At 39.5% G+C, this 22,906-nt stretch overlaps 2 protein-coding genes across 5 annotated transcripts; one reads left to right on the forward strand and one right to left on the reverse strand.

The window, feature by feature from the left end:
• Positions 1 to 668: 668 nt before the first annotated feature.
• rnf222 (ring finger protein 222) lies at positions 669 to 2,275 on the reverse strand. Its single transcript, XM_088927491.1, has one exon. It carries the CDS (start codon positions 2,042 to 2,044, stop codon positions 1,409 to 1,411), a length of 636 nt encoding a protein of 211 aa, XP_088783617.1. The 5' UTR covers positions 2,045 to 2,275; the 3' UTR covers positions 669 to 1,408.
• A 1,232-nt stretch (positions 2,276 to 3,507) lies between these two features.
• ndel1b (nudE neurodevelopment protein 1-like 1b) lies at positions 3,508 to 21,825 on the forward strand. 4 transcript variants are annotated; one of them, XR_016093768.1, is made up of 10 exons: positions 3,508 to 3,639; positions 9,890 to 9,986; positions 12,190 to 12,343; positions 14,129 to 14,277; positions 14,500 to 14,636; positions 15,089 to 15,262; positions 15,536 to 15,627; positions 16,076 to 16,221; positions 17,300 to 19,259; positions 20,226 to 21,825. XR_016093768.1 is itself a non-coding variant. In XM_088927899.1 (10 exons), the coding sequence occupies exons 2-10, from the start codon at positions 9,901 to 9,903 to the stop codon at positions 20,231 to 20,233; spliced, it is 981 nt and encodes a 326-aa protein (XP_088784025.1). In that variant the 5' UTR covers positions 3,508 to 3,639; positions 9,890 to 9,900; the 3' UTR covers positions 20,234 to 21,825. The 4 variants fall into 4 exon arrangements, 3 of the variants coding, with proteins under 3 accessions (XP_088784025.1, XP_088784024.1, XP_088784026.1); XM_088927899.1 differs by having other exon boundaries at positions 17,300 to 17,334; XM_088927898.1 differs by lacking the exon at positions 17,300 to 19,259.
• The last annotated feature ends 1,081 nt before the right edge of the window (positions 21,826 to 22,906 follow it).

The following is a 22,906-nucleotide window of genomic DNA, read 5'->3' on the forward strand; positions in this document are numbered from 1 at the left end:
TTTTGTCTATTTTGTGATGTAAATTGGATGTTTAACAAGTTACTGTGCACGTTTTACTTTCATTCTGTTTGAAATCCACTCACCAATGGCGATTCTTTCTAACCCCAATATATGAAAATACCTTTTCTGATCCCATTAAGGGTGAGCCAGTTTACCTCCCGGTATGTATGTAGCCTGTGGGAGAAAACTGGAGCACCTGGTGGAAACTCATGCGGACACAGGGAGAACATGCAAACTCCACACAGACAGCAGTCTGGGAATTGAACCCAGGGCCCCAGCACTGTGAGACAGCAATGCTTACCAATGTGCCAATCTTGTTTAAAAAAAACTGCTCGTGATTTTCTTTAGAGAAATAAAACAAGATGAGATACAAAGAACACATTTTCCATTGTGATTTTTCCCTGTAGTTAGTGTACATCATTACTGTCATTGTCACTATTTAAATGACATTGTTAACAGAAACAAGGATATCATGAATCATAAGCATCAAGGAAGAAGATTTGTTTTTACACAAAGGATCTGCTTTCTGTTTAGGACAGAAAATGCCCGTCACTATCACTTTACTGAATTCCCGTTCAATCTCAACCGGAGAAGACAGTTTGCATGTTCAAGGGTCATAGGAAGCATTCAAGACTAGAAAGACTGGGTAAAGAAAAATTAAGACAAAATGAAAAAATACGATTTTTTTATTTCACCGCCGTTACGGGATCAGCCTTTTTTCTATCAAAACAGATACCACCAGATGTGTACGCCTCGAACAATAAAAATTTAAACACCCAAGGATTTATTAAAAAAAAATCTTTTGAATAATTTACCAAAAAAAAATGCCCTAATTGTATAGTAATATTACATCGCTATTGTTTTATTAAATAAAAGCTGAATTTTAAATAAGTACATTACCATCATAACTTGGTCAACTTTACAGAACGAGCGATGATTACGACAGACTCTGAAACGGATATTTCTCAATGAGACAAACAATGAAATACTGAAGGAAGTGCAATGAGAGGTTTCATCCTGTCCGATTCTTAAGTGGAATATTACCCAAGACGGAGTTTTTTTTTTAAAAATCTCAATATGTCCACTTTGTATCTAATGCCTTAACCAGATAAATCAACTGAAAAGAAAATCACGCTTATGACCACACGTTTATATAGAATTTACTGGAGCACAAGGTTGTTTGAAGGTACAGCACAAACGAATTAACTTATTAGTGCCTTTGGCCGTCATTAGATATATCTTTTTGCATGTGCTAACGGGGAAAGAACGAACAAACAAGTTTATAGCGACTTTCACAGCAATCAGGTTTTACAGCTTTACGGCTTTCAAGGGAAATCGGCGCATCAGAATAGGATGTGCTGCGTGATGTTAGTGGAGGACGCAGTGGTGGGGGAATTGAAAACGTGAGCTATCTCCACATTGTACATTGAATAACCGCTATTACCACAGCTGCCACGATTACCGCAACGAGACACGTAAGCACCCATCGCGCTTTTGCGCACGTTAGTCTACTTCGCCTTCTTGGGACGGGAATCACGCTGGTCACCGCCGTCACGCTGACCGCGTCCTCGTCCGCCATGGGCCGGCCCTGGCTGGTGATTGTGAAAATCTGCAGGGTGGGGGCAAGGCCGGGCGGGCGGGAGCTGACCCTTCTCGACGAAGCCCTCCGGAAGAACCTCACGGCTCGGCTGGCTCCGCTGTCACCGTGGCGGGCCGGTGTTTGCGGTGGAAGGGGGTGATGGAAGGGAGGTACCGGGGGAGGAGAGAGGGGAACTTCCAAAATCTGCGCGTCCTTGCTGGCGCTCTTGACCTTCACAACGTCCGCCCCGTGATCGGTGAGGAACGTCAGGTGCCTGCACATGGGGCAGATGATGTTGTGCCTGGTGATGTGCCCACCTCTGTTGGCGCCCACCAGAGTCTTGACCAGACAGTCGTGGCAAAAGACGTGTCCGCAGCTCAGAGTCCTTTTGTTGTCCTTAAAGGTCTCGTAGCACACGGGACACTCGTCACTGCCGGCCTCCGTGCTGTTATCCCCTGTAGACATACCTGCCGTTTCCCACTTCACTCCCCCAGGAGGTGACTGCAGTCAGAGCGCATTACAGATCACCCCGCACCCCAAGCGATTCTTCTCCAACATCGAAAGAAATCCCGACTTCCAGCTCCACTACAGTATGTCCTTCTCAGAGCCCTGCGCTCGCCTTATACTGAGCCCTGATTGTCTTTTAACTGATTGTCACCAGTGTGGTGAAGCGGTACGCTCCCTATCCGAGATCCAATATTGTGTCAACAAGCCGGTTATCTTAATTCACACAAGACATCGAGCGCCTTAACCGGCAAGGTGTGTCCACAGATTCCTTTACATTGGACGATCAAAAGGCTGAAAAACCGGATTGTCTTTGGACTTTTTTTTAATGGGAATTCAATAAATTACTTATAAAAAAGTCCTTTTGAAAAATACTTATATGTTTATACATAAATATCCGAAGTCTGGTTTCTGCAGAGAATTCTGACGTTCTGACGTAGGTCATGTACAGGTTAAGGGACAACACCATATTTTTGTTTACACAGTACATTCCCCGGAATTATCACGAGTTAGGTGGCAAAGATACCTGACCACATTTTTTGTTTTCCCCTGTAGAGGTAACACAGCTGAGTGAAAGCAGTTCTGAAACTCGGAAATAAGCGTATAGGGTTGATAGCACTTAAGCAACATTTTCAAAACATTGAAAGCAAATCATAAATATAAAATCGCGATCAATTAATTTGTTAATAAGAACTTTGTCCCTTTGTTAAGAGACAAAACACCAAAAGACCCGGCTCTCACAGCATTAGATTTGTCACTATTTTAAAACTGTATTTATTGTTAACAGGGTAATTAGCCACGACTGCTTTGGGACTAATTGAGAGGCGCTGTGGCTGTGATTACTTGGCTCTTGTTGGACGGTGTTACTTTTTCTGTGAACTTTTGTTTTGATAACCACTTCTAAAATGATAGAAACTTTTACTTGTTTTCTTGTGTAATTTAAAATGTAGTACATGCAATACGCTGTTTGGGAAAAAAAGAACACCAGATAGTGTATTTTCCCTTTTTTTTTCTTTTTTTTACACGACTCGGGCATTTGGCGGCGGCAGATCTTCCACCAGTCGGCGCACGACGATAAAAAAAAGAAACGAAACATTGAAAAACTACGGCTGTTTAATTTGGGTGCCGATTTTTAGGTAGACATAGGTGCGTGATATTGCTAAATTAATTGCTAAATGAACGGGCTCGCCATTCGTTCAATTGTATAAAGCATTTAAGTTCTACGATTTTTATTAAGTTGCTAAAAATGACATTCATACGTGTAAAAAAAGAGTTCTCACGACACAAGACAAAATGTGTGGCTGTAGTCATAGCATTAAAAAAAAGTATCAAATGATATTTCCAAGAAATCTGAGTAATCCTTGAATTCCAATCGGTGTGCAGTTGCGTCACCCGGAGGGAAGGCCGTGCGCGTCTGTGACGTCACGTCGTGCCGGAAGTTGCGTGACCCCGGTGGAGAGGGGCTGGAGAGCCGAGATTCAGTTACTAAACAGAGAGGAGACAGGGGGTGTGCTGAGACCCAGACGCCCAGAGGGATACGGGCCGGCGATGTTCAGGTAAGGACTAGTCTCCACGCTCCGAAAATGCCGAGCAGGGTTTGAAGCGGCGTGTGTTTTACGCGGAATGGCTGCGGTTCGACGGGGGGAAGGCGACGCCGTCGTTGTTGACAGCCGACTTCTGTCTGACGTGTCATGTTTCTAGGCAGCAACTTGAAATTCCCACTTGCACAAAGATCGTATCTGTGGCTGGCTTGAAAATATGTCACCGAGATTAGAAAAAATGGTGCGGTCTGCTCTAGGTCTTGTATGGAGTAAAGGACCGTTTTCGGAGACGTCAGGTAGCTCTTCGGGTATGTATTTTTAACTTGTTACTCTAAACAAGTTGCGCTTCACCTAGTGTGACTCGAGCTGTATGTTCGATGCGTGTCAGTTTGTCATTTTTCTAAAAGCTTTGGTTTTTACAAATTGTTGACTCGTAATTGTGAGCTAACGGGGTTAGCTCCGTTCATTTCAAAAGGGACGATGCTAAATTAGCTTATTCAAATCGTTTTTTTTTGTAGGTTGTTAGACGGTCATCGCTTGAGATGGGCTGTCTACTTTCCTCGGACACGACTGTTATATGTTAGCCTTTTAGCTCTTTTTAACGTTCTCCAGATTTTTCCAATGAAGAATCACCAATGATACCGGGTTTTGCGTCTCGGGTGCGGTTTGTCCCATATTACGTTTCTCGGGCTTGAACTGCAAGAGGGTCAGTCTAACGTCAGATGCTCCCGCCCTTCCTCCGCGTTCATTGGCTGGGATCAGGATGTGACGTATACCTTTCGGTTTTGATTGGGTAACATGGCTGCCACTCACACGGCCCTGCGGTGTGCAAGTTCCCCACGCTTGACAGAAATAAACCCATGAAATGTAGGATTTATCAATCGCGGTTTTTTTTTACAAAACTCTCTATATATCAGATATCGCGTAAACGTGACACTTTCGTAATGCAAACCGTTGTCACAGATAAACAGAGCTGTCCTCTCTCTTGTTCGTTGATTCTAGACAGTCCACAATGTTAAACTGAAATATTCAGACTGAAGGAAGTGTTTTTAAAATTCTTTTGTCATTCCTGTGGTTTATTTGAAGTATCGTCTGTTTAAGTCTTCGATGGTGTGTATGAGGTCAGCACAGTAAAATTAAATTGGTATTCTTTCATATTAATAATGCTTGAATAAGAAGGTGAAATTTCACTTAAGTTTATTAATTTACGTATATTGATAGGTTGTTTACCTTTTCCCAACTGACCTAAATGTGAACTATTTATAGAATAAGGGGAACATATGGTTTTCGATGTAATGTCAGCCAGGAGATGACCTCCACATGATGTCTTTTAAGTTTAATTTCCAGCAAGTTGAATCTCTTCCAGTTTGTCTTATGGACTTTTATTATTGGGTGAATCGTTAAATAAAAAGGAGAATGAAGTATATTCTTTTTGGTCTTAAGGCTGAGGAGTGAAATTTTGGTTTTCAGGACTCTTTACTGCTTCCTGAAAGGGGTAGTTATTGTTTTTACTTTCCCACTTTCACATCAACAGCTTGCTGTTGCCTTGGTGAATGGGCATACTGTAAATTGGTGAAGTAATGTATTGGGCTGACGCGTTTGTCCAAAGCAGCAGATATTTGCAACCATTTATACATCTGTGTGTTTTACTGGAGAGGCTGAAACGAGGCCGAAACAAGTCCCGATCTCTAACCACTGCTCCATACTGCTGCCCTAAGTATATAAACAAGCATGGCACTGCTGGCCTGGCGGGGATCGAACCCACGTCCTGGGTGTTATTAGTACCACATGTTGACCAGCTACTGTTTTATCTCTCAGGACGTCCGTCTCTCGCAGCAAGATGGACTGCATCATGTGTTAACCTGGGAGAGGGGTGGGTGAGAGAAGGTTTGCAGAGGCATCTCGTTTGTCCAATATCTTCCTTGCGGCTTCACCGCAGTGACTCAGTTGGATAACATCTTGGCCCTACTAAGACGGAGGGAGAAAAAAGGCATAAAATGCTTTCTACCATATTAATGACATCCAGATGGGCTGGGGTGGCTAGAAAATGTGCTGGCAGAGGTCGTGCTGGTTTTACTGGAGGTGACGCAATAGTTAGATCATGAGAATCTGTAAACGTGGACTTTGGTTTGTTACTTTAACTTTCATTGTAGTCTCCTGAATGAGTTCGTGTTCTCTTATGCAGGGTGTTTTTCTAATCTAGCTTTTTGTATGTGTGGTATCCTGATGAGATTTTATATTTAAAATAGACCTATGTATAGAATGTGTCCTGTAGTGAAAATGTATATACCATATAATTGCTGTACTCTTTCTTGCCATTTATTATTCTTGAGGCTTCTTCTGTCCTCACTGACTGAAGATAAACATTTAAACAGTCCCGAGTGTCAATTTCTGTATTGGATTACACATAGTTTCACTTTTTTAAACCGTCTAAATAAAGCTTTGCTCTCATGTTTTTCTAGTGGGTGAATTCATAACACTGCTTTAAATGTGATTTGGGATTGTGATCCCTATAACATCAAGAAGTAGTAAGTCAGTCTTCATGGCTTTGATGTTCTAGTATGTCCATAGCTCACCTATCAACCAGTTTCTCCTTACACAGTGCATTATAAAGACATGTATTTATTGAGAAAACCCAGCTGGTTCATCTTAAGTCATGAATGCAAACCACCAAAGTCCCTGTATCTTATAACCAACATAACATAGTTGGCATTGACAAGTTTACTTTACTAGATTATTATATATTTTGTTAGAATGCTTGGAAATTGAAATTCTTACCTGAACTGCCTATAACGTTGAACAGGGAAAGTGTGTTCAAATCGGTCATTGATTTGGCAGAATCCAGTGTTTTTGTTTATTAGTGTAGAATGTCCAAAAAAATGGAATGTCGTTACTTGGTTATTATAACAATAGCACTGTGAAATACAGTAGTAACATCTATTCATATATATATTTGAGTACTTGAGAATATAGAAGTCCAAGTGTTGTCCACTGAGAAAGGGGAGTGAATCAGAACGTCTGAGGTAATGGTGTCCTGTCCAGGTCCTGGAGCACTGCAGTGCCTGTGGGTTCGTGAACCAGCTGGGCTCTTAACCTCCGTTAGCCCATTGTCAGCTTAGCTGGACTAGCTTGACTTTTCAGGTGTTGGTGCTGTATAAAGACTTGGAATTGATCACCCCTGTTCAAAGGTAGTTGAAATTGCAGCTTCATTTTTAAGTCTCACTAAGATCATCTGATGTAGCTTTGTTCTGGGCTAGAGACTTTCTCTTACTGTGCAGAGCTGTGGTGTTTGGCATGTCCGGTAAAATGACATGCATGGTCATACCTTTGCATTTCGAAGCAGTGTTTGTGATGGTAAATATCATCTTCAGATACTCAAATTTACTTATAAAAGTTTGGTATCATTACCATTCTTAGCTGGTATAAGGTTTGATGTGCTGTAGATACAAAAAACAAATGTGAAAATATTTAGTTTAAGAATAGACCTTTCCTTTCAGTTTTCTGTGGACTGCATTTTTGAATAGAAGAATGCAAAAAGATGTCTCTGGAATTTCCCAAAAGCATGTGATCAGTACTAGTTTGTCTTGTGGCTTAGATGTGTAAGGTGCTTTGAAGTGAAATATGTTAAAAACCTAGAATGCTAAAACATCTGACTGGTGTTGATGCAATCACCCCTTTTCCACTAAGATCTCTAATCTAGAGTTATTTTAAGAGTAAAATGTCTTTTACTGCAGAAAAAAAAACATTTTCCAAGTGCCACAACCTTTTTAAAGTTGTAACAATAGAGCCACAGCAGCAATTGGATTTTAACTGTCCTGTTTGCAATAGTTCATTGTGGTAAATAAGTCTGGCTGTGTCATTGTCCACCATGGGCCTGCCTACGCGTCTGGCATAATGTTCGTGGAGAGGTTTCACATCTCTTAAAGCTGTAATGGGTGCGTATGATCCACTGTGCTCTCTGTCAGTGGTCAGTAAATGCATTACCGAATTGGAAGCAAATGCGTGGAGCTTAACTCACTGTGACCAATTGTCTTGGAATGCACAGAAGGTGTATTGAAGAAAGTAAACAGCTGCAAAGCCGCTGATATTTTGCAGCTGCTTTTATGTTCAGCCCTATATTACAGAGAGGCTTTGTAACAACTCGGCACAGGTCTAAGGATATACCCCAATGTTCTGTTAGTCAAACAGAAGAAGTGTTACACTGTGAATTCAATCTCTGTACACTTGTTCAGCTTTTGAAGAGAACTGCGGGTTTGGATGAAAGGCAAATGAACCACGTTAAAGTGACAGTGCTTCAGCAGGAGCAATTCTGAATTAGACAGTGTAGCTCGTGTCTCTTGACTGTTTTCTTGGCAGCCTCTATAGAAGAACAGGTGACAGTCACAAGGTGGCTTGGTGTTGTTCAGCCGTAGGTGGGGAGCTGTATCCATGGACTCAATCCTTTGTTTTATTACAATGGATGTAATGAGAGAACTGAACTGTTGATGAAAACAATACCAATTTTAACGTGAACATCCATGGAATGTAATGGTCGACTTTATATTGAGTAATTTTTACAGCAAGGTTTTGTAAAAACAGTCTTGCTCTAATTTGATTTCTTTTCCCTTGTTTTGAGCTGTCTTCATTTTTAGGTTCTCGTGAGTTGTTAAGATGACCCCTGTTAAATGACAAAAGAGAGGTGTATAATCTCTTTCACTGTGGAGTAGAGTTAACAGCAGGTTTATGGCTTTTTAGCACAATGTGACAAAGTCTGGAAATCCTCTATGTCACTATGAGTAAGAGTATTTCTATTTACTAATGAAAGGTTTGTGAAGCATGTTAAAAATGCTTATGGACTTATTTTTAGAATAAGCCTGAACAGTAACTTACACGTTAACTAGCTGTACCACTCATTTCACCTTTCATTCAGGTTATGTGTTTTATTCTGGTATGTTAAGCATAAGGCTTTCATTGTGTATTATCCTTTATAATTATTTTTTGCTGGCAGTAATGTAGAAGGAGCTCCTGAGAATTTAAAGCAAGCATTTTTAGTACAGCTGCATTGTCATGTTTAAAACTAAATCCAACATAACAATAATAAGGATTCCTTAATGTTACATGGTGCAGATGCAGTATGGAAAATGACCTGTTTTACTTATGTTTATTCTAAATTATGGAAGAAGGTTAAGTTTCCCCCCCCCCCCCCATCTCCAAATAAAGGCTCTTTTATGTGCTGAGGCATCTCTGAGTTCTCCAGGCTGTTTGGTATGTGAGTGGCAACAAAAGTGATACACTTAGGCTTTCAGTTTATCCCTTCTGCTTTTTCTTCACCGAAGATCATATCTATTATTTTTCAAAGAGAAAAAGATGAAGGAGGCTTTGATGGCGAACGTTCTCACAATATTCATTCTTTCCATTATAGCACAAACTGGGACCTTGCCCCCTTGCCTCTCTCCAAAAGGATGAAAGCCTAAAATGTGTGCAGAAAAGTGCAACAGTGCTCAGTTAAATGGAATAAAAGTTGGCATTATGTCTTTGAAAAAAAACTGCATCATTTAAAAGTTGCAAAACATTTATGCATCTCTGGGGAATTAATTTATACCCAGGATATAATGAAAGCACCAAGGTGATTTTGGAAGCTGCAGCCTGATGTCTTGTATTGTAAAGGTGTGGTGCTTGAAAGAGCCTGTTGGATGACCCTTTAATTTTTTTACAAACGAGGAAGTAAAAAGAGAGGCTGGGGGTGATGGGTCTGTGCGAGAAAGAGGTAGAGATGAGAGGACAAGGATATGTAATTAAGGAATCGAAAGAAGTGAAAGCAAAAGTTTCTGGATTGGCGATAATCCTGGGAGATGTCATTCAGCTTGGGACTAAAGTGTACAGTAATACAAATTTCTGTGTCCCTGTAGGGAGGTGGTGTGGGGAGTGAATTCTGCTGAATTGAAGTTTGTAGGACAATATTGATTTTAGCAGTCCAGTCCAGTCATGATTAATTTCTCTTATTTTTGTAAGAGAGGGCTAACTGTTGCAAGTGGGTTTTTTTAATGCCAGGAGCTGTGGAAGATTTTGGCACTTGTGATTGTTTTGCCTACTGCAGTGGTTTGTGATGATCAGTTACAGTTATAGTGCTTGCAGACTGTCTACAGTAATCAGTTTTTGCAGTGTCATGATTAAGTAAATGTCAGAATGCTCATCATTCTGTTGTCCAGAATGTTTATGTATACTTTTCTCTGTAATTTCTTAAGAGTGTTTTTTCTAGATCTGTTGTCTTTGCTTTTTTTTACAGGTTTATTTACCATGGACACAGAGATGATACCAAAATTCTCCTCAAAAGACGAGGAAATTGATTACTGGAAATCCCTTTCCTTGAAGTACAAGAAAAGGTATTTGTACACTAATGTTATGTCAAAGCTGTGCCGAATTAGAAATAGAAACACAGGACTGAGAAGGGTTTTGTATATGGTTCTGATGGTTATATTTTTGTATGTTGCTCTGGTGTTTCTGAAGTCACTGCTTCTGATATTCTGCTTAGCTCTTATGCAACATTCCAAGTCAATCCATATGATATTACACTTTAGTGACTAAAGGATTTAGTAGAAAGGGAAAGTCTTTGGAGTTCAGACTTGTTAATCCTTGACAGTGATGAATTTAAATTTAGATGTCCATCTAGCGCACATGACATTAAACTAAAATGTGGGATGCTTGAGAACTTGTTTGTAGATTATTCTCTGCAACCTGTTGGATAGTACCATAACTTTTTTTTTAAGGTGATGCACTCCTTCACTAGTAATTTAGTATTAGAACTTGTCAGGATTTTGACAAACACAAACTTTATTGACCTGGGTAGGGGTTTTCCCAAATTTACATTGCAGATGTTTAGTAGACAGTCTGTCGCTTTTCCTGTAAGGTTTATTTTTAGATCCCTTGGATAGCTTACCAGATCCAGTTGCTTTCTTCTTTAGTGAATGTGGTTATGAGAAGTAATGAGAAAATCATTGCTTTGACTGTTCATTACCATTTTGCTTGAATAAATGCCTCAAACTGCAAACTCCCTGAAAAATTTGTCAAGTTCTTTAGTCCCATGTCAGCAATGTCAAGTCCTTCAGGAAGCCAAAGCACGACTAAGGACATTGTGCAAGTCACAGCAGTGATGAGCTCACCCTCCTATAAATGTTTAACTTGGAAGTAAACAGCTTATAGTCTTAAGTCTTCGTCTTATAGTCTTACTCGTGTAAGAGATGAGTTTGCTGTTAAAGATGTTAATAATACTTTACTCGTTTATGAGCAAATGCAGAATTCACCTGAATTGCACTACTTTAACAAACTACTGTTCATCTTAAAACCACAACCCCAGACATGTCTTTTTAGGTATAAGTACAAAACAGCTGCCACTTAACTTACATAATACCACAGTCCAGAAATGCCCACAGATGGTAGCTTCACTGTTGGAAAAGTATGATTAACCTGTTTACACAGTTGTTCCCTTGGTGTATATGAAGAAATATTTCAAGAACTTGGCCATATGCTAAGTTCTTAACATTGCTTGCCACTGTTCCATGAAAATGTTGCCAGTTGGTAGTGTTCGAAGAGTCACCTTCCGCTAAGTAGAAAGTAGAATAAAATAAACACTCCTGTAAAGCCTTGACAAAAAAGTGCCATATCTCTGTATTTTAAGGACATGTCTGCATTCCTCAGTATAAGTAGTTTTTATATTGAACTTCCTAGGAGGAATTACTCAGACCTTAGAAACACTAATACAGTTTAGTCACTAATGTGTTTTTTCCTTCTGTGCTGAGTAGTACCTTGTCAGTAGCGAGTCTCGGGATATCCCCACAGGATATCTTTTTTTAAAAAATATTAGTTCTGTGATTCATGCTAAGAATTCTGGTTGGATGCGGAAGCAGCAGTAATTTGGGGTTAAAAGGTCTCTGCTATGCTTGTGTCCCGTTAAAACGCCTCCCCTCCTCAATGGGACCCGTCACATGGGCCAAGTTAGTGTGAAATTATCGGGTGAGCAGCGATTTGCCATTTTTTAGACCACTGACATGAAGTCTAGGGAACAGGGACCAGAGTGTGGTTTTTCTCATTTACATTTGTCATACATTCCTTTTCATGACAACTACAAATTGATGAAACTAGAAAAAATATCCCCAAGTATAAATTATTTGAAGTCAGAAGAGATGGGGAGATTCAAGGAATTTACAATAGGACATCTGTAAAACAGTATTTAAAGATGGCATTTAAAGTTCTTTATTCTTTCTTGGGAAGTCACATTTGTACCTAATGCAATAGGTAGTACGTTTCTTTGAGTTCAGTAAATGATTTATACTGCCTCCGCTGTACAGAATTTCATGCTCTCCGTCATGATTTTAGATTTTGAAAATTCTTACTAATAATTTCTTTGGTGTCCTTCATGGTTGGTGTGAATCATTAAAATACAAAGTTTTTAGACTCCTTGATGCTTCAATAATGTTCTTGGGCTTTGAAGATCCATTTGAAATACCGCTATAAACTTGGCACAATAGCATCATCCTAAGGATATCCCCTTGTCAGCTTCTCTAAGAGGTTAACTTTTTTTAACCCCAGTTGTCAGGAAGCCCAGGAGGAGCTGCTGGAGTTCCAGGAAGGAAGCCGGGAGTTGGAAGCAGAGCTCGAAGCGCAGTTGGGTCAGGCGGAGCACAGAATCCGAGACCTGCAGGCAGAAAACCAAAGACTAAAAAATGAGGTTGATGCTTTGAAGGCAAGTGTCCAGATTTTAGGTCTTTTGGTTTAATTGCTGCTGCATTTTAAAAAGCCCCTGAATTTTAAAAAGACGTTGACAATTTTTTGCGCACTAGCTAACTGATAAATCATATTCCCTGCAAATGGGGGCCCTGTGCCTTCCTGGGTTGTTAGTGAGAGGTATGCCTCTCTTTTTATTTATCTTTTATTGGTTCTGAACCTGTCACTCCAGAGCTTGTAATTTGAGTTTTCTGGGTACCTGAAGACTCTCGGTCATGCCTGTGGGAGATGCACCTCCCTTCCAATTGACGCTAAACGTCCAGTTTGTCTACGCAGAGCTTGTAGCACATTCAGTGTCAAAGGGCTCAAGAGCTGGGTGGGTCGGAGGAACCAGTAGGCACTTCCTCATTCTCCCCATATGGATTCACGATCGATCCCTGTGCACTGAAAAGCAATGACGATTCCAAATTGCCTGTATATAATAAAACAATCTGCGATTTTAGAAGTTACGAAAAGGGTTTAACAGTGATATGATATAGGCAGCTTCATTGTAGTCAGGTTTTAAATACACATGTAACCTTTTGTGCAAAACTTGATTGTTGTTTGTTTGCCTTCGTATTTGGTCAGAGTAAGTACAGAACTGTTTTCTAACTGTAAATAGATTTTAACATAATGTGTAAAGAAGAACTTAATGCTTCCTGTTTTGTGCAGGCTGAAAACTTTCACACAGAACTTCTGTGCAGTGGTCAGATGAAAGCGTGCAGAATTAGGAAGGCTTTGCAAAGGCTTTTTCCCGCCAGTCTACTATATTGGTTCAAAGACTCACTGATTCGTTGCCTGGAAGACTAAAGCAGTACATGTGTTCATGATGGGATAATCAGGGTGAGGGGAAAAATGTAGTATGGATTTGCTCACAGTCATGTAAATCCAAGTGTGTGTTTTGTAGCATGCAGACGTTAGCGCAATGATGATGCTAGATTACACCATAGTTCAATGTGTCGGGCTTCTGCAGCACATTTGCCTGAGGTGTTAACCTCGTGAAATCCCGTACCCCCTTTTACTGATCTCTTGCAGCAGCCACAGTAGTTGGCAGCAAAATCATACTTGTGGTGCAAGTTGGGTTTTTGGTTTCACTGCTTCGTGTTGCTGGATGTGCGAGTCATTGTAGGTTAAGGTAATGCTGGTGGAATGCAAACCATCTTAAGTGAAACTAACTGGTTCTTTTGTAATGTGTGAGGAAGTCACCTGAGCAGGAAGTGTACATTTCAAAGAAATGCGTTTTAAGAATACCACTAAAGTGATATAAGTGCAGTTTGGCTAAGGATCTGCTCCTGTGGCTGGAAGGTTGCTGGTTCAAATTCCGCGGCCGGCAGAGGAATCCTACTCCGTTGGACCCCTGAGCAAGGCCCTTAACCTCAGCTGCTCCAGGGGCGCTGTATAAATGGCTGACCCTGCACTCTGACCTCAAGCTTCTCTCCCTGTCTGTGTGTCTGTGTCTGATGGAGAGCAAGCTGGGGTATGTGAAAAGACAATTCATAATGCAAGAAATTGTATTTGGCCAATAAAGTGATCTGATCTTATTAACTGAACATGTAAAGGTCACATTTAATTGAATGTCTGATCAATAAAGTGAATTGGAAAGATGACACAATAATCTGTGCAGTTGAACTTCGGGATATGGGTCATGTACACTCTCCTTCTCTTTGGCTAACCTGACAAAACACAAAAGGATGTGGGCTAATTCTTCTGCTTGGAGCAGCTGGCTCATTCTTGTGACCAACATTGTAGCATTTGTCCCTTCAAGGAAAAACTTGAACAACAGTATTCTCAGAGCTACAAGCAGATATCCATGCTAGAGGATGACTTGGGACAGACGAGAGCCATCAAGGAGCAGCTTCATAAATATGTGAGGGAGCTGGAGCAGGCGAATGATGACCTGGAAAGAGCCAAGAGGTGAGGAGAGGGTGTATTGAGCAACCTTCAGCCTAAGCTAAGGGTTTTGTTTGCAGTTCGTTAATGTTTTACATACAGAGTAAAACCGACCACAATGTGTTACCACAAATATGTGATCACATTTCTAGCAAGCTCTAACCTTTAAAATATCCTTGATTTCTTTTTTGTTTAGTGCACTGTGGAATTTAAATTAATAAATGTTTGTGTTTCCTTCTTTTCTAGGGCAACAATAGTTTCTTTAGAAGACTTTGAACAGAGACTCAACCAAGCCATTGAAAGAAATGCCTTTTTAGAAAGTGAGCTTGATGAGAAAGAGTCTCTCCTTGTGTCTGTCCAGAGATTAAAGGATGAAGCTCGAGGTAGTGATGTTTTCTTTTTGTACTGTTGATGATGACTTGTTGCTTTTGTCTTCAGTGTAGATATTAAGTGGGCATTCTTCTTCATGATAAAATATTAACAAACGTACGATTTCATCCTTGCATTTCTTCACTATTCTTGAAAGTGATTTCCTCTTAAATGGGACTTTTTCCAGTGCTGTCATGAGTCCAAAAAAATCAGAACAGAAAATGATAGCCTGCTTAAAAAAACATTCACATTTGCCTGTAAAAGTATGCCAAGTCATCTTAAGTATTTTCACAAAATAAGTTATTGCCCATTCCAAAGCCACAAGTGGAACATTTTTGTGTGGCTGCTAAAAAGAAAATAATAGAGAAATAGCTTGGTCCCTTAAAAAAAAATAATTTGAAAGCTATTTTTTCTGAAAAATGTCTGTTGGAATTGCTGCAAATTGCAACGTGTGGAAATCTCGCAGATCTCCGGCAGGAGCTGGCGGTGCGAGAGAGGCAGACGGACGTGACGAGGATGTCCGCGCCCAGCTCTCCCACCATGGACAGCGACAAGATGGACTCTGCGGTCCAGGCGTCTCTCTCCTTGCCGGCCACGCCCATCGGGAAGAGCATAGACAATGGCTTCTCCAGCCCCAAGGGTACCTCGGCTTTATCTGACTTCCGCGACGTGTCGTGGTGAAAGGCAGAATTATATCGGCACAGTCCAAAGTGGTAGTGAAGATGACGCTTTCAGAATCCAACACGGGGTTGTAGAATTTTGTCGTTCGTGTTACCGCTCTAGACCTAGGGTGTTCTATGGATATTTGAAATGACCTATACAGAAAACAGCCTTATTATATTGTATTGGGATGGAAACGAACGCTTGTACTTTGTGCATCAAACTGTTTTATACATTGTTTTGTTTTTTGCAGGAATACCAAATGGTTGTAGCAACTCCCCGTTAACTCCATCTGCAAGAATATCAGCTCTTAACATAGTAGGCGATCTTCTAAGGAAAGTAGGGGTATGTAGCTGGACTGTGTTTTCTTAATCTATGTGAAATGTTTTCCAGTGTTATTTATAGTACCAAGGAAAGGCTAGAGGGCAGTTTTAAGCCTAATCTATATTCTGGTTTTGCAGTTCACATTTCCTAATTTAAATCTCTTGCAGTTCTGCCTTTTTAATTATTCATAGATGTTGAATCACAATCGGTGAAACTCAGATGCCGACTTCCTCTTCAATTTGTCAATGTATAGTAAAAACTACTGAGAAATACGTCTTTTAGGCACTATATTCTAGGTCTAGTTGAGGTAATTAGATTGTCCCTTTGAGTTTTTCATGCAATTTTTATTGCTGTAGGTAAGAATTTCTATTGTGGATGTAATTCAAAAGGGTACTGTATTAAACCTCATGGTCAGTTTGTATTTGCGGTCAATTAATTGTGAAATCTTGGGTGTTGCATTTATTCCCAGGCATTAGAATCAAAACTAGCTGCTTGCCGAAATTTTGCCAAGGACCAGGCATCCAGGAAGAGCTACTCTTCAGGGCACAGCAACTTGATAAACAGCAACAGTACAAAATTTTCACACTCGCTACACACAACGTACTTTGATAAAGCGTAAGTATTCTGCACTACTGTCTGCATGCTTTCTGTAAATGTGCAGTCAGTGGTGTTTTTTATTGAATTTAAAGATCTAAAACTGAAGGATATTATATTTTTAACCACATCACTACTGTAAATTCACCTGAGTGCGTCAGTTCTAATTGTTTCCTGTGGGGATTTAAGTGCCTACGTATTTTGAATATAGAGTCCATAACTACTATAGATATATAAACATAAGTCTAAAAATATATTAAAAGGCAGAATTAACTTTTTGCCACTTTCCCTTTCCCTCCAATTAGTTTGATTAAAGAAAAATTACATACTGTGATGTGGTTTTAAAGATTGAAAATTGTCATTGTCAGTGGTTCCCAATATTGGTCCTAGAGGCACTCCTCTGGCTTTTGCTCTAGCTGGTTTAATTGCGTGCTAAATGATTTCAGTTTTCTGTTGAAGGCATTTGTAAAACATTGAATTTTGTGTAATTGGTCTCAGCCCTGTACCAATTCCTGAGTCTTTTAACTTGACTCGTTCAGTTGTTCACTTACATGTAACCCATTTTAATTCTGCAGCAGAAAAGATAGCTCATTGTTGGAAGATGTGATCATTTTCTATGCGCCTCTGTCCAGTGGAATAAATAGAAACTGGGTAGAACAGTCTTAATAAACAGACGAAAGATTGCAAACAGATCTGTATTCTGAACATCACACTTCAAGTAGGGAATTTGTTAAACCAGAAACTGCAAAAGCTGTTAAACAAGACTGAACTAGCAATCAGAATAATTTCAGAAATCGGTAGTTCTTTTGGAACAAAAACCAGAAGAGACCAGAATTCCCAAGGAGCCTGGCTGAGAACCGTTGGTGAATAGATCGTACTACAGTGGCTGGAACCCTTATTCTGCTTGATCTGGTGATATGTAATAGTTTTTAAGCCTTCAAGTAGCAACCCTAGCAGTATGGTGGGCCTGTAAACCTAGATTAAGAACCTTTGTGATTGGGGGGACTTTAAAGGGTCTCCTGTATTTTTTTTTTATTATGGAGGGCAGTTTTGGCTGAATCAACATTATTTTGCTAGAACATGTGTTTTCTTCCAGCAGGCAGGAAAAGGTCATTTTCCCTGCACTTGTTCTCGGTAAATGTTCATTTACTCTGTATAGGCATATGCATGCTGTCTAATGGAGTTCTGGTAGTGGAAAATATTAACCGTTAGCATAGATATCATTTCCACTAACTGCTTGGGGTTGTGGCAGGCGTTGGCTTCTTAACCACACCTTGACATTACATGCCTTTGGGGCTCTGCCTAAATGTGATTTCAAAATGGAGAGCAATAAGTACAGTGTCTGTTTATAGATCTACTGACTTAAAAAAAAAAGTGCTTTCATAATCTAAATACAGTAATAAGGCTAATTCAGGTTAGCTGGAATAGGCGAGCTACTGCAGTTATGGGATGTATTGAGGTAAGTATAGTGACTTTCTGTGGTAGAATCTGGCTCTGCGGTGTTTTCCATCCTGCTAATTCCTATCGGGTTTTTCCAAATGCAGTATGTTCCTGGTTTGAGGGATCCGCATTGTATCTTTTGCTTGTTGAACTGAAGTATTCTGTGTACAAGCTTTAGCAATTTAATATTAATTCTGTTCATTAAGAAAAGCCAAGAACTTTGATTAGTAATTGTATTTCAGTGCTACTATATAGTAACATGGTTGTTAGTGTCCAAAACTAGTTGAACACGTTTCTTGTGTTTCGTACTATGAGGTGCAGTTGGCATTGTTGCTCTTGAAATGATCCAAATTGCCCACAAGCCAGACTAATACAACTAATACACTGTATGTAACAGAAATCCATTGCATTAATTCCAGGTTTACACCTGATTCTTTCATTTGAACTATACTGTACATTCTTATATGGAAAGATGTTTTTAAAGTTATAATGTGCTTGTTTTTCTCAATGTGGTTGAGAATAGTGAATGTAGTTAAGTGCTATATGTTATGTTTCAGAGTAATTAAGTACAGTGATGTAAAAACAATCAGTGAATGTTATCTTACTATTTTCAGTTTCTAGGACAATTTATAGACTTCTGCCGCAGCGCACAAAATAAATAAAACATTATTTTACAAATTTAGCTTCTAAGCTGATACGTTAACGTTAATTGCTTTTTGTGTTTTTGTTCTGGAGGTTAAGAAACTTTTCCACATAAAATAATAACTGATGTCTGGAGGAAAAAAGTCAAGCTTTTGACATTTAATTTGTGAGTCTTGCTTACCCCCACTGAATGTGCCAGGCACCACATCTGCTTAAAAATGGATCTGTCTCAATATTGCACTTGCAGTATTTAAAACGGAATGAACATTTGCAAGAGCTGACATTCCTGACAGTGTATAGAGACGAGTTCCCTTTCTTTACTGGTGGTTTGCATCTTCAAGAGCCCTCTTTGTCATTTTGGCATCCATGCAATATAAATTCTAAAGTGTATAAACTTTTGTTTCTGCTTCTTGATTTTCACATTTTTGCATTTTGTCCCCTGCATTGAGTGTTTTGATTCAATAGATTTTCAATTTGGTTTATCTTTGACAGTTTAGTCAAATTTGTGGGAAATGGGAGCCATGTCTTTGCTGAATGTAGCATTACAGATGAGAAAAGTCTAGCGTATTTGATCCAGGGATCTCATGTAGGAATGTCCTGAAAGATGGCAGGGTATTGTCTTGAACAGCATGGCTGGGCAGGCTCCCACTAATATAACTCATTTGTGTTGTATTGCCTTGTGTTAAAATAATAGAGTAGCACAGTTAGTTTCCCTGATAAAATTTTTATTACCCTAAAATTACATTTTGGCAATTTGTGATCCATTGTTTTATTGATAAAATCAAATATTGTATATGAAATAGTTACTTTGATGATTGAATTAGCAATAAATAAGTCTTCTACTAAACATGAATCTTCAAGCTATCTCTGTTCATGTATATTTTTTTCCTTTAGGTAGCTGCAGTGTTCGGAGTACTTGAAGTCATTTGGGAAGTAGCACAAAATGGATGAACAGTGTCTGCAGAAAGACATGGGGGGTGGGGCATTCTATTCAATGACTCTATTCTTGTCATTTGGTATAAATTTTGTTTCTCAAAAATCAGAAGGCTCTTAAGTTGCATTTGTCCTTGAATGGTTGATGAACATCAGGGACTGCCCCCCCCTTGTATTAAGATGAAGAAAGGGCATGCAAAGAGAAAATTAGACGAGTTTGTAGGAACTGGGTGTGCTGTAAAAATAGCATGCTTATGAAAGCACCCATATTTATGCTAGGACATCTTGGTCAGTGCATGTGCAGTATGACCTTGTTTAAGAATGGAATTGTTTTTAGAAGTTACACCCACTGAATCCTTTATGACCATTAGCAATGCATGTATGTGGAACTCCTGGAAACATTTGGAAACCGTAAGAATAAAATTCACAGGAGAATGTGCAGCATCTGCATGGCCTTGCAATGGCATGTGGGTGCAGGTCCCTACATTAAATTAAATTTAGTATTGGAGGAGGCAATGGGCTGTTGTGCAGTGAGGCACACTTGTATCTTAACCCATCTTCCATCTCAATAACCTGCTCATTCCCATTACCTTCTCCTCTGTGCCTGTAGATGCGAAGGATTGTTGATACTATAAATAGCAACGTAAATGCTGTCTGTAGTCAACTAAAGGTCTGATAGATTTGCTTCTGTGTGATTGCAATGAATTATTGAATGATGTGAGCATATCAAAGTGTTAGTTTAAGCTTAGTGTCTTGGATTACCTTTTAAGTTTGCTGGGTATGTTTTAGGATCAAAACCTGAATTTCTTCTGAAACATCCACATTTAATGTTTTGCACAAAGAACAGTCAATGATGCATAAGTGTCATAGAATCAACATCAAGCAGTAGAAAATACAGGTACTCCTGCTGCATTTCAGGAGAGCTGTGATGGGGCCCTGTGCTTCCAGGGTGCAGTAGTGTGAAGGGTAGCATTAAGCACCAGGCCAATATGCATGTTTGTGCTCTGCAGGGCAGTGAACGGGCTGGACCCTGGATCCCTCACAGGACTTGGCTCTCCAAGGTCCGCCTCCCCTCCTGGCGTGCTGCCTCTGAGTGTCTGATGAAGCCGCACCTTGCCACCCGAGCTCCTGGACAACAAGGGAACAGGCGTGAGCAAGGAGGGACATCTGTCATTCAGCTGCACGTAAAAGACTTGAAAATCGGTGCACATGTGTCTTCACGCCCTTCATTACAGACCCCCCCCCCCCCCCCCTCGTTGGTTGTTCATTGTTGGATCCTTCTCCCCCGGCAGCACGTGTTCAGGAGTGTGTGCTCCCCCTCAGCTGCCAGTGGCTTTGCTCTTTTCCTTTTTACGTGTCTCTCACTGGAAGAACCTTAACATTGGTTTGTGACAAAGGCCCTCGGTCGACTACAGCATTCGAATAAACGTTTAAAATTTTGTTTTGGTCTATTGCGTGTTGTAAAGAAAAGGGATTTCTTTTAAGCATTTGTTTTCAATTTGTCTGTATATATATTTTGTTTTTCCTGGTGCAATTAAAGGTCCTGTTTGAAACAGTTGATGGTTTCTGTAGTGCTGCATCAAAGGCACTTGCTCGTTCAGTTCCTTGTACAAAGAAAAAGACTAAACATCACTTCATTTCAAAGTCTGTTTAAATTACCTGCTGTTGATGTGTGGTTATGCAATTTCACAGCAAATGAGATATTTCAGACCTACTTAACAAGCAAGTAGCCTTCAAAAAACGGTTCATATTTTTAAACCAGTTCAGTCTTTTTCTTCTTCAGTGTATCTAGAGCAGATGTAGAGTGAAGGCTGGGTTTAGAAAATCATCCAGATGCAGACTTTGTGCAACATCTGCAAATGTTTCTCACAGGTCATCGCTATACCTGTTCTAAGACATCCCTTTTATTTCCGGCTGCATATGTCAATACAATTAAAGAACAACACCGTCACTAATGAAGGCTTAAGACTACCGGCCCTACTCTTTTAAAAAAACAAAACCCCGTGTTTGGGATTTGAATGTTGGATCAGTATTGGTAATCTTGATTGTAATATAGACCATTACAATTTTAACAGTGTGACTCATAAATATACACGTATTGTGACTTAATTGCCACTCACATTTAGTGTTTGCTAACTTTGTAATTGTGGGAATCTGTTCAATGTGCCTGTTTTGGTGGGTTTGAAATTCACCAGATTTTTTTTTTTGTTGAAATATCACGTTTCTTGACGCTTTTTAAAAAAGTTTACATTCATAAGTAAAAATGAAGCTAATTTATTTAAGTAGTTGGGTTGAAAATATAATTTGGAGCACTGGTGAAATGTCCCTTTTCTTGCCAGTGCGTTCACATGATTTTATTTTGATGGTTGTCATCAAACAACATTGCCTGTTTGATCTGTTATATATCAGTGTATATAGGTTTGTAAGCATAGCGTCTTTGCCTAAGGTGTTTGTATATATACTAGCTTAGGCTTTGTATCTTTATTTATTCAGATTCCTTCTGGCATGTCTTGAATTGCAAATGTGTATTATAATACAGTTGTAACAGATCATTTATCATGATGTAGAATTGGCTGTCTAACCTGTTAATAAAGATCTTTAAATACTAAATTCTTCAGCTTGTTTTATCTACAGTAGTCAAACATCTGTAGTTTTGGAAGTGGTATTTTTGATAGATTTTATGTGGAATTATTCCATCCCACTAGTGAGGGTATAGGGTTGATTACAAACCAGTCACCTTTTTTTCCTGGGAATGCAGCCAGGTGTCTGAGCGATGGAGAGCATGCAATTAAATATGTACATTATAAAGCACTGAAGTTAACTGTGTATACAGTATATAGGTGAGGAAATGGCAGTCCCATTATTCTTTCTTATTAAATTTTCTCTGTTACCTCTTCAGAATCACTACATTCAGAATATAGGAGTTATAATTAAAAGAGATCTCCCATGGAGAGTGAAGGTGTTTTTAGCACAGACCTTGTGGAACATTTTATGACATCCTTGCTTTTTTTTTCCCCCTTCCTAGGGCTAATCATACCCAGACTTGGAAATGCATCCATGACCAACTTGTGGTGTTAGCAACATCTACCCTAAACCTAACCTAAAAAGGTTTTCTAAAAATAAAACAAAGTTGGAATTTAAATCTCTGTAGGGTGAAGGATAGAAAATGCCCAACTTAATGCAGAGGGTACAGTTAATATTCCTTCTCTTTTAACAGTTGATATACTCTCTGCCTTTGCTGTAGAGGGTCATGACTAACAAATGCATCTACCTAATCTGTCTAACAACACAGATGCTCATACACTTTGAATTATCAGTTTATTCATGGTAGATGCAACATTCCAATTGCCCATGTTTACTTTTAATACTAGATATTTAATATTAGTATAAACTATTAGTCTGTGAGAGAAACCGTTTCACTGCTTTTATCCAAAGATATTAAGCCCATGGATATTTACTTTGGAGTTTCTCTATTTCAATTCAATTTATTTCTATATAGCGGCTTTCACAAAAAGGTTGCCCCAAGGTGCTTAACAAAGCAAGTGACCATACATTTTGTGAATACAGAACAGAAAAGATCAGAAGGCAACAGAGAGGTCTTTAGCACCACCTTGTGGACGAGTTTGCCAATGCACCCAGAACAGGCATAATTGCAAAAACAATTCAAGAGCAAGGTTTCAGCTAAAAAATT

The sequence above is a fragment of the Atractosteus spatula genome, chromosome 11 (assembly GCF_055471065.1).
Source record: "Atractosteus spatula isolate fAtrSpa1 chromosome 11, fAtrSpa1.hap1, whole genome shotgun sequence".
Taxonomy (NCBI): Eukaryota; Metazoa; Chordata; class Actinopteri; order Semionotiformes; family Lepisosteidae; genus Atractosteus; species Atractosteus spatula.

What these genes read in the sequence shown, in the direction of transcription:
- rnf222 (XM_088927491.1), bottom strand. Translation starts at nt 2,044, where the DNA reads ATGTCTACAGGGGATAACAGCACGGAGGCCGGCAGTGACGAGTGTCCC.
- ndel1b (XM_088927900.1), top strand. Translation starts at nt 3,842, where the DNA reads ATGTCACCGAGATTAGAAAAAATGGTGCGGTCTGCTCTAGGTCTTGTA. An exon ending in GACCTGGAAAGAGCCAAGAG is followed by an intron (nt 14,278 to 14,499) that starts GTGAGGAGAGGG and finishes CTTCTTTTCTAG; the next exon opens with GGCAACAATAGTTTCTTTAG. An exon ending in ACAACGTACTTTGATAAAGC is followed by an intron (nt 16,222 to 20,225) that starts GTAAGTATTCTG and finishes TGTGCTCTGCAG; the next exon opens with GGCAGTGAACGGGCTGGACC.